This window comes from Frieseomelitta varia, unplaced genomic scaffold, assembly GCF_011392965.1.
Source record: "Frieseomelitta varia isolate USP_RPSP 00005682 unplaced genomic scaffold, Fvar_1.2 scaffold_301, whole genome shotgun sequence".
Lineage (NCBI taxonomy): Eukaryota > Metazoa > Arthropoda > Insecta > Hymenoptera > Apidae > Frieseomelitta > Frieseomelitta varia.
In genome coordinates this window covers 76,960-92,925 of record NW_025110037.1, presented here as the reverse complement: position 1 = coordinate 92,925, position 15,966 = coordinate 76,960, and the positions used below count along the sequence as shown (strand labels likewise).

The following is a 15,966-nucleotide window of genomic DNA, read 5'->3' as shown; positions in this document are numbered from 1 at the left end:
TAAATGCATTTGATACAAAATATATTTTTATACTGCTTATGTATATAACGTATTTAAAAATTAAAAACAAGATTTAATACATATTCTTAAAAACTGGTAGAAATGTTTTACTATTTTGAAACATCGTGTATAGATTTTGCAATATATTCCACATTTTTTGATGTTACACCTGCCATAGATATTCTACCATCCTTTGTCAAATATATGTGATGATTATTTATAAGTTTTTCTACCTGTAAAATAAACAGTAAAAGAATTAAACTATATTATATTGTACATGTATCAACAGCAGTAACTAACAATGATAGTACCTGATCAGGCTTAAGACCAGTAAAACAAAACATTCCAATTTGGTCTGTAATATGTTTCCAATTACGGACACTACCCGCCTTTTTAAGATCATCAACCAATTTTTGACGTACAGATATAATACGATTAGCCATTGTTTTTATATCAATCATCCATTGGTCCGTCAATTGGGAATCTTTTAAGATTTCACAAACAATTCTGGCACCATGAATCGGAGGATTAGAATACATTGGTCTAATTATACGCTTTAATTGCGATAAAACACGATCTGCTTCATCTTTGGTAGCACAAACCATTGTAAATGCTCCTATACGTTCACCTACAAAAATCAATAATTTTTAAGTGTTTCCATTTATCAGAAAAGATTGTTACGAAATTTTTATTTCATATACTTACCATATAAACCCATGTTTTTAGCATATGATTGAGTCAGAGCAAGTTGAATTCCTTCTTCTACAAAATGTCTTAAGCCAAAAGCATCTTTCTCTAGACTACCTAAAATTTACATCAATATATCTTTTAATATACAGATTTGTACTATTTAATTATTAATTTTTTATATATTGTTCTACCTGTACTACTAAATTATTAATTTTTTATGTATTGTTCTACCTGTAGCAAAACCTTGATACGCCATGTCAAAAAAAGGAAAATGGTTTTTTTTCTTTATTAATTCTGCTAATTCTTTCCATTGTTCTGGTTTAGGATCAACACCAGTAGGATTATGAGCACATGCATGAAGAAGAATAATGGACTTATCTGGAATTGTCTATAAAACATAATATTACAAATAAAATTTATATCATTTAAAATATTATTATATTATTTATATATCATTTAAAATATTTATATATTACTAACACATAAATCTTCTAAAAGACTTTTATGATCCAATCCACATGTTTCTGGATCATAATAACGATACTGTTTTACTGGAAGTCCACATAATGTAAATACAGGAGTATGATTTCCCCATGTAGGTACTGGTAAATATATTTCTTTATTGCCACTAAAATAACGCGAGAAAAAATGTCCTCCGACACAAAGCCCTCCTGTACCAGAAAGTGTTTGAACAGTAACAGTCTACAAAGTATTATAATTATAAATAAATCATATAGCATGTAATACATGTAATACATACCAAACCTTCCTTAATAACATTACTGTGTTCACCAAGTGCTAACAGAATGCTTTGTTTACAAAATTCTGCATTTCCTGCAATTGTTGAATATTCTTTATCCATATTTCTATTTCTAATTTTTTCTTCTGCCTATAATATAGTTGATTCTATTAAATTAATAAGTTACATTAACTAAACTTATAATTGAGTTATAATACATACTTTTTTTACACTTGGCAAAATAAATGGTTTAGTATCATCATCTCGATAAGCGCCAACTCCTAAATTAACTTTATTTGGGTGTGTATCTGCTTTAAATCTCTCTGTAAGACCTAATATTGGATCCGGTGGACCCATCTCTACATTATCCCACCATGAACTACAACATATAAAATATTTTAATGTTAATTAAATTCACACGTAAAATAAATTTTATGACAGAGAAAGATAAATTAGTGCTATTTTTAAATATTTCATGCTGCTAAGTTTCTTTTTAAAAAATTTCTAATATGGAAGAATTCCTAATTTGTATTTTATAGTATAAAGGTTAAAAAGGTCAATCAATTTTTTAAAATATAAATCTTACCTTATTGACCTAATATTATTCAAACTAAGATTGCGGTTATTTTTAAATAACTTGCATGTAAATGGAAATTTAATTAGCTTCTTACTATGTACCATTTTAGCAGTAATATAATACGACATCGTTCCATTCAACATCTGGATCATTTCTGATATATGGCGAATGTAAAATTTGCTAATGCTTATCGTTTATACAAGGTGTTTCATAAGTTGTTGAGCGGGAAAATGTGAGTTGTAGATAGAAATAAAATGAAATATGATACGAATGATTTATGAAAGATCATAATAATAAAAAATGATATCTGAAAAAAATAATAATAGATTTACTTTTGCTGCGATAAATATACAAAATAAAATAAAATAAAATAAAAATAAAAATAAAAATAAAAATAAAAATAAATAAATAATTGTATTTCATGGTGCAAATTGATTTACTGAAGTAAAGTTTATTTTTTCTGAAATAAATTTAATAATTATATTTCAATAGTATTTTAATATGTATTTTCTCTGTAAAGTCACAGTCGAGGTTCATATACCTCGTCTGTGGTAAAATATAATAATTCATTTATATATATAATATATAATCCATTTCTATTAATAGAATCTTATGATATTGTTATGTATTTAGCGGTCATTTAAAAATTTGCTTAAAATGGATTATGGTACACATGAAACACTAATTCTGATGATTAATGCGTGCAAAATTTTAAGATAATTAGAAGTGAAGTTGACTACAAAGTTTATTCTAAGGAGTAAAGTATATTAAATAATTATATAATTACATGCCCGCTTTGTAAAAATATTTTTCTATTCTTATGATATATTAAGATTTTTTAAATTATTTGTAAGTTCCTAGATATATATACATCTTTCTTTGTGTACTATATGTTTTTTTTACAATCATAATTAATATTTCGTAAAACTATGTTTGAAATGTATAAAAAATGTATAAAAAAAATTTATTAATTCATATTCACATTCGATAATTTAAATGATTATACATATATATATTTCTTCATACACATTTCTGCGTTTACGCCCGCTCTCATACTTACATATCTTGATAAGACAACTTCATATTATTGGCTACTCCATATTATTGTTTACTCCATAAAGTTTTCAAATAACGCAGCTTCAATGTATTTCTATTTTTCAATCTGTTATCTAAGAAATGAACTTGATATTTGTGTAATCTCTAATTTATCAGCTATGTAAATTAAACAAAAGTGAACATTTATGTATATATGTACATGTCACTTATACATGTAACATAATTTTGTAAGAATCGATTGTATTTGTTCAATTTGTATTAATGTATATTTTCCGATAAAACTAAGTTGTTAAATATTCATAACAGATTGACTTGTCTTTAATAATCTCATGAAATTAATGATGACTTGATCTCGGAAACTTCCAGTTCCACGATAATCTTAGGAAACTCAGGAAGTGTAACATACGAATTTATTTTTATTTTTTGCTACTGATCTGCTATTAAAATTAAAAAAAAATATGTTTAATACTATTTTATACATTTTCAATATATGTTAACAACAATAATTATTTCCGAACGAAATTATTTGATGAGAAATGCAAATGCAAATACCTTTAATTCAAGATGAAAAAACAAATTCATCTTGGTCCAGGTAATTATTTTATATAACGAATGTCTACATTTAAAACATTTCTTATTATTTTATAAGATTATTTTATGTTTTAATGATGTATACTAAAATTATGAAGTGGATTTTAGGAAAGAGAGGCGAAAATGGTTTTTATCATTATTGTGTGGTACTTGTCTCATATATGCTACAAGAACATCTGTTCCTTTATTAATGCCAATTATAAGTAAAGAGAAACAATGGTCTAAACCTGACTCTGGAGTAATATTGTCTAGCTTTTTTTGGGGTTATACATTAACTCAAGTTGCCAGTGGTTATATTAGTGATAGAATTGGTGGACAAAAAATATTATTGATTTCTGCTCTTGGATGGTCTATGACAACATTTTTTATGCCAGGAGTCATAGAACTTGTTTCAAAAAGTGATAGCTCTGTATTATTAGTAGCAACAGTAAGAATGATAAATGGTGCATTTCAAGGTATTCTTGTTAAATTGATAAAGTAAACAAATAAAAGATATAAAAGATGATTTGTTACTTACACATATATTGTAGGAATGCATTTTCCCAGTATGATTAGTTTAATAAGCCAACGAATGCATGAAACAGAAAGAGCCTCATTCTTTAGTTTATTAACGTCAGGATCTGCCCTTGGTACATTGCTTACTGGATCTTTAGGTTCTTATTTGTTGGAAAATTATAACTGGGTAATAGTGTTTCAAACATTAGGTAAATAAATCTATAATTATGTTATTTATATTAATATTAACATTTATTTAATTAATTTACAGTGATCCAACTAACATATGTATGTTATATTTTTAGCAATAATGTTAATTTAACAATATATTGGTTTGAATTATAAATTTTGTATATTTGTTATGCAAACATTAGCTTTAAAATTCTAAATAATTATACAAATGTGAATCATAATGTATTAAATATATATTTTTATTTATTATTTTTTATTAATAAATTTGTTATTTTAGGAGGCATGAGCTTGGCATGGACATTGCTATTAAGTTACCATACTCTACCTATTAAGGAAAAAACAGCTTCTACTAAATCAGCAACTAACTACACTTTGCCTTGGTTGAAGCTTTTAAAAAAGCCTCCATTCTGGTAATCATTGTGCATGGGATCAATTTGAATTCAATTATCATACAATTCACACAATTTCTGACACAAATCTTAATATAAAAAGTATATAAAGTTATATGAATTTATAAAAATATAGTTATAAATTTTATTTTATATAAATTTTTCACATTGAGTACTATTTTCAGGTCATGTGTAATAGGTCATGCTTGTCAAAATAACTGTTTCTTTGTACTGTTATCCTGGATGCCAATGTATTTTCATGATACATTTCCAGAAGTAAAGGTAATTTATTATTAATAAACATTTGTATTATATATAATTTGACCATATAATATGTTAAGAATCCTTTTTATTACTTCTAGGGTTGGGTTGTAAACATGGTGCCGTGGCTATCTATGCTGCCTTGTACATTTTTTGGTAAAGCTCTTTCTGAAAAAATAATAAAAGCAGGATATTCCATTACAGTGACACGTAAAATAATTGAAACAATATGTTTTTTAACGGAAATTATAAGTTTATTATTTTTAGGTACGCTTATAATAGTGTGTAGAGTATGTAGAGAAGTTAGAAAAAATAGTTTATTTTATTTTAATTTTAAAATAATATTTCAGCAAAAGTAGAAACTTTTCAAAGTGCAATAATTTGTCTTGCATTTATAATTGGTGGATCAGGTTTTCATAATAACGCAATTGCAGTAAATCCTTCAGATCTTGCACCAAAACATTCTGGAAGTGTATTTGGATTAATGAATACTGTTGGTGCCATACCTGGTACATAAATCTTTTACACGGTATATAAACCTGAAATTTGTGCTATTAATCAAAAATTTACCAATAGAAATATTTTCAGGATTTCTCGGGGTGTACTTTTCTGGATATATATTACATGTAACTCGCAGCTGGCCTGTTGTATTTATATTTATTGCTATAATAGATGCTTTAGGATGTATAATATATTTGTTATTTGGTTCTGGTCAAGCAATTATATAAAATGCCATCAGATTTATTATTCTTTTATTATCCTTATTGCTCTTTTATTGTAAATAAATCCTTGAAATTCGAAAGAATTAATAAAACAATAATATTAACTACGTTGTATTAATATTACGAGAAATTTCGAAAATAATAAAAAAATTTGGTTTAAATAACCGATTACTTGATCTTGTTTAAAACTTTCACACGTTACATTTAATTAATATTGTAATTATAAAAATTTTCGTCTAAAAAACGTCTAAAGAAAACATCAACATGCGATATAAATTTGATAAGATAACTACTCAAAATGATATCTAATGTCTAATGAAGAGATCCAATAATATCTATGTGTGATTTTCTGGTGTATGATGTTAAAACGCAATCGATTACAATTTCGAGTGGTAATTGTCTACCAATCGTTACACAATGTTTTACGAAAATAAATTTTCGCGTATTACGTCAAATGTTAAAATGTTCTTTTAATTGACGATGAATAAAAGGGGTAGCCAATGCAATTGATCGGTACATGTGATCGCCACCTACATGTAAATGCTTCTTTATTGTAGATCGGAGCAGCAAGTGCCTGATGCCTTTTTTAACGCGAGCATGTGAACGGATCTCGAGACTCGACTTTTCGACTTGGAACATCTCCTGAGAATTAATGTACGCAGTAGGGACAATTGCAGAGGTGGAGTTTTATTTTTAACGGGACAATCGTGTACTTGTCTGCGCGAGGTTTTTGACGAACGTATGATTTGTTCGTTGACGCTTGCCGTTTTCACCGATCGTTCGGTCGTGCCTGCCTCTGCCTGCTGCCGCGAATGTGGATACTTCACAGTGTGCTGTACTGCTGCTGCCGCCGCTGTGCGTTTGAACTGCTCTCCACGGCTGATCGCCTTTGGATTTTAACAAATCTTTCATATTCGTGAACGCTTTGAAACTGGTTCGTTATTGTACCAGACCCCGCCGCGATTGTCACTTGATAGCAACACCCGAGGCGCCAAAGCTGTCCGCATCGGCGCTTTCTTTAGCCCAAGTGGTATCAATGTTGTCTGGCAATGGTGTGTAAGGAGAACGTGGTATCATGGTTTGGGAATCTGTCCAGGTAATAGATAATATCAACTCCTTCCCTAACTAATGCCATACCCCTATTCGGAAACGAATTGCTACAGTTCTCTTTGCTCTTAGCACGCCGTTTCGTTTCTCACTATGACCTCTTCATCCTTACCAAATTTCGAACTAACCAAAAAGAACGTTCCGCAATTTCATCTTAGTTCTATGTAAAAAATGTAACGTGAACATATTAGTAAGTAAGAAATTATACGGACGTCGGTTTTCGTTAATGTTTCATTTGCTCTATCATCAGTACATCACTTTTCTGTTTATTGTACAGGAGTACCAAGTATGGTAGCAACTGTTTTTCTCTATTTTCGCGTGTAATCAAGATTTAATGAATTGATAATTAAATCCATATTCGTTTTGAATGTATAAAATATTATATACATATATATACATATATGTATATATATATATATATATATATATATATATACATATTTTATATTGTTATCAATAGCAGTATCATTCTAATTTTCTATTGAATATGTATTTTAATAAAATTTTCGAAAGTCTGTTATTAATAATCGAAAGATTAAGCACTATGTTACAAAAGATTATGTATGTTTTAAATTGTTATTTTTACTGCTGTAATTAAATTGCTACTCTGATATGATTTTAACATTTTAAGTTTCAATAATTTGATGGAATAATCAATATTAATTGTCATTTTATTTGATAATTTTTAATAAATAATACAGTTGTCTCCTTTATGATATCTTATATATTTTTTACATATAAATATAAATAATATAAATTATAAAATACTACGATAAAATTCATAAAAAATTGTTCACAAATAATTATCCTGATTGATATTTCTATTAATATTTTGTTACTTAATAATATTTAATCATTTTTATTAACTATACTTTTATGTTGATATTGTATATATATGCACACACACACGCGCGCGCGCGCGCACGCGCGCACACACACACACACATATTTTTATATTTTTCAAGATACTTTAAAATATTTTAAAATAAATGAAAAAAGGAATTATTACAATTTATTGTTTATAAAAAAATATATTTATATATGTGCAGTTATAAACGAATCGATGTCATGTGCACGTTATTAAACATGTGCCTGCCATTTGAAGTACGATACCTTGGCACTTGTGTAGAGGATATTGGTAAACGGGATTACAATGATCTCCGTGATACTGAACATCATGCAAACAGTGCCTCTGATCTCGCAGAGTTAACAACCTTAGGTGTGGCAGATAAGCGCACACGAAGAAAACTTGCTCTCTATATGGCATTATTACATTCATGTAATTATGCATGTGCTGTAATCTTGTACAAGAATTTATCAAATTTTGACTATCAAGAAATCTCTAACCTATTAAATGGGACCACCTTTACACCGGATGATCAACCTTTAGAAGAGCTGCTCTTATTGTATACAATGGCTTTAAATCATCCAGCATTTACTTATGAGCAGAAAAGTGTCTTCGGTAATATTTATATAAAGCTTCAAGAAGAAGAAGCTCGTCTGAATCTCTCAAAATCAAATTCATCTTATAAACAAGTATGTATAATTTTTCTGTATTAAATACATTTACTGATATAATTAAATATTTTTATTATTTTTATATTTATACCTGTTGTGATAATAGGGTTGCGCACCATGTATAAATACAAATGAAAGATTAATGGACACAGAGATGCAAGGCAATTGTATGATGGCTCCACCACCAATGCAAACTTATCATGGTAATTGGTGCATAATGTAGTATGTGCATGCATATGTTTGTTATGTACATATGCGTATTAATATTGATATCTTTTATAAAATATTTGTAGGAGAAATGACAATGAGAAATAATATGGTAACTGGAGTACCTCCTGGTCTTTCCATGCCTCCACCTGGATTATGCCTGCCAACTCCAGAACAAATGCCAATGGGATCAGGTGGTGCAACACAATACCTTCATCTTGGCTTTCCATCAGTAAATCATATGCCACCATGGACAGGTCAGGTTATGATGGGGAATCAACTGATGTATCACACTGGCGACATGTTGGCTTATCCACCTTCCCCCTTAGTCAGCCGTCAATCGTCACCATCCCAGTCTCGATCTCCTAGTCGCAGCAATTCCCCAATGGGTCGCAGAAATAATATAATGCCGCGCACCTCTTCACAAGTAACTCAGTCTACTTCGAATACCCTAACATCAACGAGTGCCTCTAACAGTCAAACAAGCATCTGCAGCTCAAATGTCAATTCCCTTCCTCCGCTTCCCACACTGGGTACGAACAGAAGTCATCCTAGTCAACCTCCATTGCTTCCATCACGCTCTGTTCCCTTGTCTATCAGCAGTTCTACTACTTTTTCACGGCATAATAGCATCGAGAATACCCCTTCTACCTTAATTCCGGCAGCACCTCAATCAAAACAACCACCACCACCACGACTGCGATCTTCAATTTCTGGTGATTCTTTACGAGATACTTTAGGAAAAGAAATGCCAAATTTCAAAGGCAATTTGCAGAATTTTACTCTCGATGAGGTGAGACAATAAAGTTTTAAAATAGTTTTTTATTATATAAAACATTTTATAATAAATTTTATTCTTGTATTTAGCGTAAATGTATAATACATGTATTTATACATTTTAATAAATATAATATGTGATCTATTGTACAGATCCGAAGAATGAGTGATGAGGATTTGAGGGAAATAGGATTAACACCAAATGCAGTAGGACAATTAAGAAGTATCGTTAAGAGTCAAACAACTAACGGCTTAAATCAAATTTCTGCTGATAAAAAATTAGATAATATCAACAGCACAACACACACAGTTGTAGATTCAGTTGAAAATGAGGTAATAACTGATAATTTACACATAACTTCATACATAACTCATTTAATCAGTAAATAAATATATAACACAAAATTATCATTTAGGGTATACCGGGAATGGAGATGTTGAATGATAATGGAAATCAAAGCAGTAAGTCAATGCCATTACAGGAACAGCATCCAGCGATGCATCATCATCATAATCATGCAGCTCCTAATTTACGGCGATATCCTACTATGCCACCATTAGATCCTGCGCAAATACAAATGTATCCCGCACCGCCACCGATGTATGCTGCACAGAATGCACCATGCTATGCCTGTCTTACCTTACCTGTTGCTGGGGTACAAAATCGATATTCAAGGTAGGAAAGAAAGGACATAATGTTAACATTTATCAAAGTTGATTTATAAATTAACAACGTTTTAATATATTTTAGGTGCAATGCCCAACACGTGTATTGTTTAACGCAATTACAAGCCTTGAGGTTAGATCCTGAAAGTAGCAAACACTGTTCACAGAGCAGTAGTTCCGATAGTACCGGTAGTAGATCTCCTCCAGAAACTCCTCCGGCAGCACCATGGGTGAGCGGAAGTGAGAACAATGCACCGCCAGTTACTGACCATCTTAGCTCTGCACCGGTACATTCTACAAGTGCTGTATCACATCCAGCATCCCAACAGCCTATACAGTCAGGCCCGGAAAGGCAACGTAATAGAAGAAATCAGACGCACGTAATAAAATATAATCATAAAAATCAAATGGTGAACGGCGGTGGACCACCGAATCTTTCGCAATGCGTTTCCTTTCCCGCGCCACCTTCGCAGTCGCAGGTCACATATCTGCCGCATGGTCATTTCCCGGCTTTGAGACCGAGTAGTGGTATTTATTCTAACTTCTCGCATGGACCGTATGCAAGGCCAGCTTATCCGGCCACGTACCAACCGAATGGTGAAATGATGTATCAATATCCTGGTCATCCATCTTCGGGAGGAACACCACCACCTCCACCAAATGCTGCAACACCCGTTCAGGCGCCGTATATGCCACCTACTCCAGTTGTTACATACGCACCAGCTGCCGTCCCACCAACGAAAATTTCGTGTTATAATTGTGGCAGTAGTAGCCATCTTGCAGTTGACTGTAAAGATCAAACAATGGAGGATCTTACCAAAAAAGGTAATTTATTATTTGTATATGTATTAAATTTTTAATTAAGATTTGACAAAAGAATTATTTATCGATTAACTTGTTTATTGAATAATTTTCAGAAATATATATAGAATGTCATTGTTTATAATTACACGTAAATAAAAAATAAGTAATTTACATAGTCTTTCTGTGACATTTAAGTAATTTTTGCTCTTTTACTTTCAGCTCAATACCGCTTAGATTACAGTATAATGAAACAACCTGGAGAGTGCCCAAGTTCTGACAAGTGATCCCCTGCCGCGGACCATCCAGCAATTTATCATTATCATCATTACCGTAATTACTGTTACCATCATTGTCACTACTATTATTACTACGAACCCGCCACAGCAATACAACCTAAGTATCGTTCGAAAGATGACTGCTATCGCTCTTCGTGCAAGTTTTCGGTGATTTTTGTAGACATCCCTTATATTCAGGATGACGATTTTTTAACAGAGGAAGTTTCACGATTTACGGTACCAGGTATACTTTTTACAAGTTCTTATTTATGATAGTAATTCTTAATTATGTAAAAAGATGTAGCGTCATGTATAAAAGAAAAACGAAAAGAAGCATAACGCAGAATGCTCTTATCTATGTTTTTAGAATACATTTTGAAAGATTTGTGTTAGGTATTGACTTGTGTCTTACCAACGATACGTATGAATTACATATAGAGACACATACACATACATACTCACATACACATTCACAGCACGCCTGAACCCAATTTCTCACTATTTCTCTAGTAACTAGCCATAAAAGGAATACAAGAAAAAAGAACGCATTGTGCTCTGATTAGATGAAACTACCATGTTTGACTATATTTATCATTGATACTTTTACTTCTACTAGTATGTCCACTACTACTATTACTACTATTACTATTCAACTATTACTATTACTTCTATTATCGCTATTGAGCAACATTTTTATGTATACATATTTTCTCAATTCGTACGTGCGCAATGTTTGAACGAGTGCAAAAGTGAATGATGAGAATAGAGTAAAGAAAGTAAATTAAGAAGAGATAAAGAATGAATATACATAAGAAGGAAAGAGAAAAGAGAAAAAAGGAAAAGTGAAAGAAAAAAAGAAAAAGAAAGGGAGAAGGAAAGAAAGGAAGAAGAATGAAAGAATAAAAGAATGAAAGGACAACAAACCATAAGTGTTCGATCGTCTAGCTGCCTTTGCGCTCCTGTGTGTATAAAACTATAAATATACGCTATATGCTCACCACTCATTTATTAACTTATGAATAGTTAGCTAAATAACAATAATTCTCATCCTATTTATATAAATAGTCATGCAATCACGAGCAACTTAAGCAATTTTATACAAGTTTTATTGATCGCCCGTCTTTTTTAAGTATAAGCAATGCATTATATGCGTTTAAAATCTCGTTAGTAAGTAATAAAGAAAAGGAAAAAATAATGACTTGAGTAGTAGTGTTAGGTATGAGTGGAGTGGCAATCTGAACTCATTTTGTCAACAAGTTGCTACTGCATTTAAACCAATTCTTAATTAAACAAATGCCATTAGTAAGTGTCAATCTAATTATATTAGAGTGCATAATTTGGCAAATCTTTATCTAGTTCCCATACTTAAGATGATTCATAATTTCTACTCTTAAGGCTCATACTATGCATCTGATCTATGCGAAATAGGTCTTAGAAGGACTGAAAAATTATAAAAGTGAATGAGAGTGAATATTTGTGACTTTGAATACACATGCATTTAAAAAAATTTCCTTTCAGTAGCTTCTGGATATAAAGAAATCTCAGGTGTGTTTTTTTTGTTTTCTCTTTTTTGATTGGTAATGAATATTTTGGCAACTAGTCAGTAATCACAAAAATTTTGGGACTAATATTTTAGAGTTAGTATTTTGCAATGATAAAATTTTGACAATGTTGATGATTTTCATGTTATCTTTGAATCTGACATTCATTTTATTAAGACGATACTAACTTGTTTTTCGTATATTATTGTATATATATTTTTATTTCAAAACGGTACTTTATTTAAATTCCAAAGAAAATTAAAATTATTTGGGAGATGTAGGAAAGATTAATAATATATATAATATTATATGTTATGTGTATGATATTTACATATAATATATATAATAATATATATATTTAGTCGAACTTTTGTTAATTTTTTATAAAAAAAAATTCAATTGCGCGTAATTATTAGAGTCTGATTCGGTGTGTAGGTAATATTTATTAAAAGTGCCATTTTTTTTTTTTTTTTTTAGACACCCAGTGTCTTCATACCCAGTGTTTCTATTAAAACAAGGATAGAGATTGAGATTTATCTTGCCGTTAGCATTAGTGATGATTTTAAAAACTACCTGAGAAAAGTTTTGAAGTGGCTGTGATCGATGAGAAGTGTGTGAAATTCATATTGAAACTCTATGAACATTTTTTTTTTTTTTTCATAATACAAATAAATTTCCTGATATCCGCGAGTACTTTATCTTTGGATTGTTGTCAGTTATAATTGGCAAATATTGCCTAAGCCAGACTTATGAAACATTTTTGTATTTTACATCTAAATTTAAATATGTTGCTTGACAAGAGCAAAAGAAAAATAACGTGAAAATTTTGTGAGCTTGTATGTGCTTTGACTATGAAACAAAGGAGTCTGAGTTTACATTATATATTGAACGAAAATGTTGTAAATCTCTAAGTTGAATTTTTGTGATAAAAATCTTTATTTGTACCATTTTGAATGTTTTCGTTCCTGGACAAATTTCGTTTCCGAAATTAGATATTATTAAGCTATTTTTTTTTTAAGTATAATTTCAAATAAATCTGTTAGCACAAGACGAAAATATACCATCTTGCTATACAGTAACAAATCATTATTGGCCAAGTGGTATTGTAATCACAATTAGTCGTGTTATCAGAAGCAGTAGTATTGTGATTAAATATAACACTTTATTGCTGTTTACTAATTGTTGACACTAATAATCAAAGGAGTATGGTTTAGTATATCATTGATGTGTATATCATTGGCAATAAGATGAATGCGATATTTGTTCTCTTAACTGTTAAGCAATACTCACTAGCATAACAGCAGTACATCGTGTTTTTGCAAGTGGACATTGCATAGTATTAATGTCGTAAACAGCAGTAAGGGAGTTTTGTGTTTCTGTTGCTAATCTGCAGTTATATGTAAAAGAAAAGGATCGCTTCAGCAATAATGTTATGTTTAGTAATATGATATACATTATGTGGTTATTTACCAAAAATTCTATTATAAAGAATTTAATTAAGGAAGTGTCATTTTCATTTTATCATCGACTATACTTATTTTAATGCATTTCATGAGTTTGATATGTTTGATTAAAGTGAATGAAAATTTTATGGGACATATGTTTTCTTAATTTTTGTTTTGCTTGAATTTTCTTAAAGATATTGTCGTTGATAATAATCAATCGTGAAACGATGATGGATTTCATTAGCTGTATCATTCTGGGGGGTTATCAGCTTTGAATTAAGACTCCTTTGTTTAACGAGTACTGTTTAGTACGCATTTAAACTAACGAGATGTATAGGAAAGAAAACAATAAGAAAATTGTGCTTGATACAATATGCATCGTGTTGTTCAAGTTCGAAAAAAAAAGTTCAAATGCTCTTGATCAAATCAGTATTATATCGAAAAGAATCAAAAAAATCAAAGAACCATATCACTTGAACAGAAGCCCAGAGCAGGAGCGTGAGAGATTAGTAGTAGTAATTATAATAGTATTAGTATTGATTATAACTATGGTAATAATAAATCATATATATATTATATTATATATAATGTACATATATATATACACATGTATATAATATAATATCTATATATGTATATAAAATAGAGATGTAAACTTTCCGGAAAGATTAAATCATTTTTCAAATGAGAGCCCTTTTTGTTTTTAGAAAATATCGACGAATATTAAAAAAAAAAAAATCGAAAAAAAAGAAAAAAGAAAGAAGAAAATGATGGAAAAAAATTAAAAAAAAAATGAAATGGAAAAGAAAAAAAACTTTAACTTGGATGTTATTGTACATCTTTAATATGTAATTTTGGTTGTTTTCTAAATATTATCTCATAATTTAATTCTTAGTTTCAGCAATAACTGTTTGTGTTACTAATCTCTATTAGCACTTCTAGTTATTATTCCTAAAGTGTGTTTCTTTTCACTTCAGTCAGATTATTGTTCTCTTTTCTGTACGAATCTGTTGATAAAAATTAGAATAATAATAACGATAAATTATAAAGTACAAGTAACTAGCTAATTTTACATTACAAAAACCAGCTCAAATGTCTAAAAATTCGCGTCTCTGGTATATTTAAAAAAAAAAAGCGTCACGTATATTTTATATCGCAATGAAATTTAATAATATCGTACTCAAAAAAGAAAAAAAAAAAAAGAACTTTCTCGACATTTTACATCTCTAATATTATTAAATGGATAAAATAGGTTGTATTTAAATGAAATTATAAAAAAGTGAGAAAAGGATGTAAAAAAGTACTAGAGCCATATGTATCTTTTTTCCATCATATTTTTGGACATACAGGGGTGTAATTGGGCAGCGACTAAGATTGTATAAAGAAAGTTTAAACGAGAGATGAATGAAATGAACAAAAAAGAAAAAAACAAAAAAAAATCTAACGAACTACACATACAGGTACGTTTAATGTGCAAACGAAAATACGCAAATCTATATGCGGACATATATCAAGATACCGTCGGCATAGTGACTTAAAAAAAAAAAAAAAAGCGCTTACAATTACGATGTACATTTGCTGCGTTTTGTGAGCGAAGCTCGTTATACAATAAATGTTTGCATGTGGTAACCGTTGATTCGGAAGATTTACTCGACTACTGAGACTACTCACGAAGACAATACGTGCTTTGGACGAGAATGAAACTAAAAAATAAAAAGCCCAAAAAAAAAAAAAAAGAAATAGTCGTGGAAAGAAAATAGCATAAACCACAAAACGCGATATTACATTATCAGAGGGGAGGAGGGACTTGCCATTCGAAGGAAATAGGAACGAGGAAAAGACTATATCGTTTCTAGGATAGAAAAAAAAAAAAAAAAAAAAAAAAAAAAAAAAAAAAAAAAAAAAGGGGGAAAA

At 29.9% G+C, this 15,966-nt stretch overlaps 3 protein-coding genes and 1 long non-coding RNA gene across 5 annotated transcripts; 2 read left to right on the top strand and 2 right to left on the bottom strand.

Moving 5' to 3' along the window:
• Window positions 1-16: 16 nt before the first annotated feature.
• Window positions 17-2,202, bottom strand: LOC122529690 (aspartate aminotransferase, mitochondrial). The gene is made up of 8 exons (XM_043656058.1): window positions 2,016-2,202; window positions 1,652-1,808; window positions 1,451-1,579; window positions 1,171-1,392; window positions 922-1,078; window positions 706-804; window positions 312-628; window positions 17-233 (listed from the first exon to the last, which is right to left on the bottom strand). The coding sequence occupies exons 1-8, from the start codon at window positions 2,156-2,158 to the stop codon at window positions 111-113; spliced, it is 1,347 nt and encodes a 448-aa protein (XP_043511993.1). The 5' UTR covers window positions 2,159-2,202; the 3' UTR covers window positions 17-110.
• Window positions 2,203-3,049: 847 nt separating this feature from the next.
• Window positions 3,050-5,719, top strand: LOC122529691 (solute carrier family 17 member 9). 2 transcript variants are annotated; one of them, XM_043656060.1, is made up of 8 exons: window positions 3,050-3,654; window positions 3,752-4,108; window positions 4,184-4,357; window positions 4,618-4,750; window positions 4,915-5,011; window positions 5,092-5,257; window positions 5,341-5,499; window positions 5,579-5,719. In XM_043656060.1, exons 1-8 carry the CDS (start codon window positions 3,627-3,629, stop codon window positions 5,716-5,718), a joined length of 1,254 nt encoding a protein of 417 aa, XP_043511995.1. In that variant the 5' UTR covers window positions 3,050-3,626; the 3' UTR covers window position 5,719. The 2 variants fall into 2 exon arrangements, with proteins under 2 accessions (XP_043511995.1, XP_043511994.1); XM_043656059.1 differs by having other exon boundaries at window positions 3,051-3,654; window positions 3,762-4,108.
• Window positions 4,964-5,646, bottom strand: LOC122529692. Its single transcript, XR_006306843.1, has 2 exons — window positions 5,561-5,646; window positions 4,964-5,158 (listed from the first exon to the last, which is right to left on the bottom strand). It is a non-coding gene; the product is annotated as an uncharacterized LOC122529692 (long non-coding RNA).
• A 560-nt stretch (window positions 5,720-6,279) lies between the features above and the next one.
• Window positions 6,280-15,772, top strand: LOC122529689 (zinc finger CCHC domain-containing protein 2). The gene is made up of 8 exons (XM_043656057.1): window positions 6,280-6,808; window positions 7,869-8,355; window positions 8,444-8,540; window positions 8,631-9,337; window positions 9,475-9,654; window positions 9,738-9,997; window positions 10,073-10,812; window positions 11,011-15,772. The coding sequence occupies exons 1-8, from the start codon at window positions 6,762-6,764 to the stop codon at window positions 11,073-11,075; spliced, it is 2,583 nt and encodes an 860-aa protein (XP_043511992.1). The 5' UTR covers window positions 6,280-6,761; the 3' UTR covers window positions 11,076-15,772.
• The last annotated feature ends 194 nt before the right edge of the window (window positions 15,773-15,966 follow it).

Coding starts and splice junctions, on each gene's coding strand:
- LOC122529690 (XM_043656058.1), bottom strand. CDS start 2,158: ATGATCCAGATGTTGAATGGAACGATGTCGTATTATATTACTGCTAAA. Junction 629..705: donor TAAAAACATGGGTTTATATG/GTAAGTATATGA, acceptor TGATTTTTGTAG/GTGAACGTATAGGAGCATTT. Junction 234..311: donor CTGGTCTTAAGCCTGATCAG/GTACTATCATTG, acceptor TTTATTTTACAG/GTAGAAAAACTTATAAATAA.
- LOC122529691 (XM_043656059.1), top strand. CDS start 3,599: ATGCAAATGCAAATACCTTTAATTCAAGATGAAAAAACAAATTCATCT. Junction 4,358..4,617: donor AATAGTGTTTCAAACATTAG/GTAAATAAATCT, acceptor TTGTTATTTTAG/GAGGCATGAGCTTGGCATGG. Junction 5,500..5,578: donor TACTGTTGGTGCCATACCTG/GTACATAAATCT, acceptor AAATATTTTCAG/GATTTCTCGGGGTGTACTTT.
- LOC122529689 (XM_043656057.1), top strand. CDS start 6,762: ATGGTGTGTAAGGAGAACGTGGTATCATGGTTTGGGAATCTGTCCAG. Junction 8,541..8,630: donor ACCAATGCAAACTTATCATG/GTAATTGGTGCA, acceptor AAATATTTGTAG/GAGAAATGACAATGAGAAAT. Junction 10,813..11,010: donor GGAGGATCTTACCAAAAAAG/GTAATTTATTAT, acceptor TTTTACTTTCAG/CTCAATACCGCTTAGATTAC.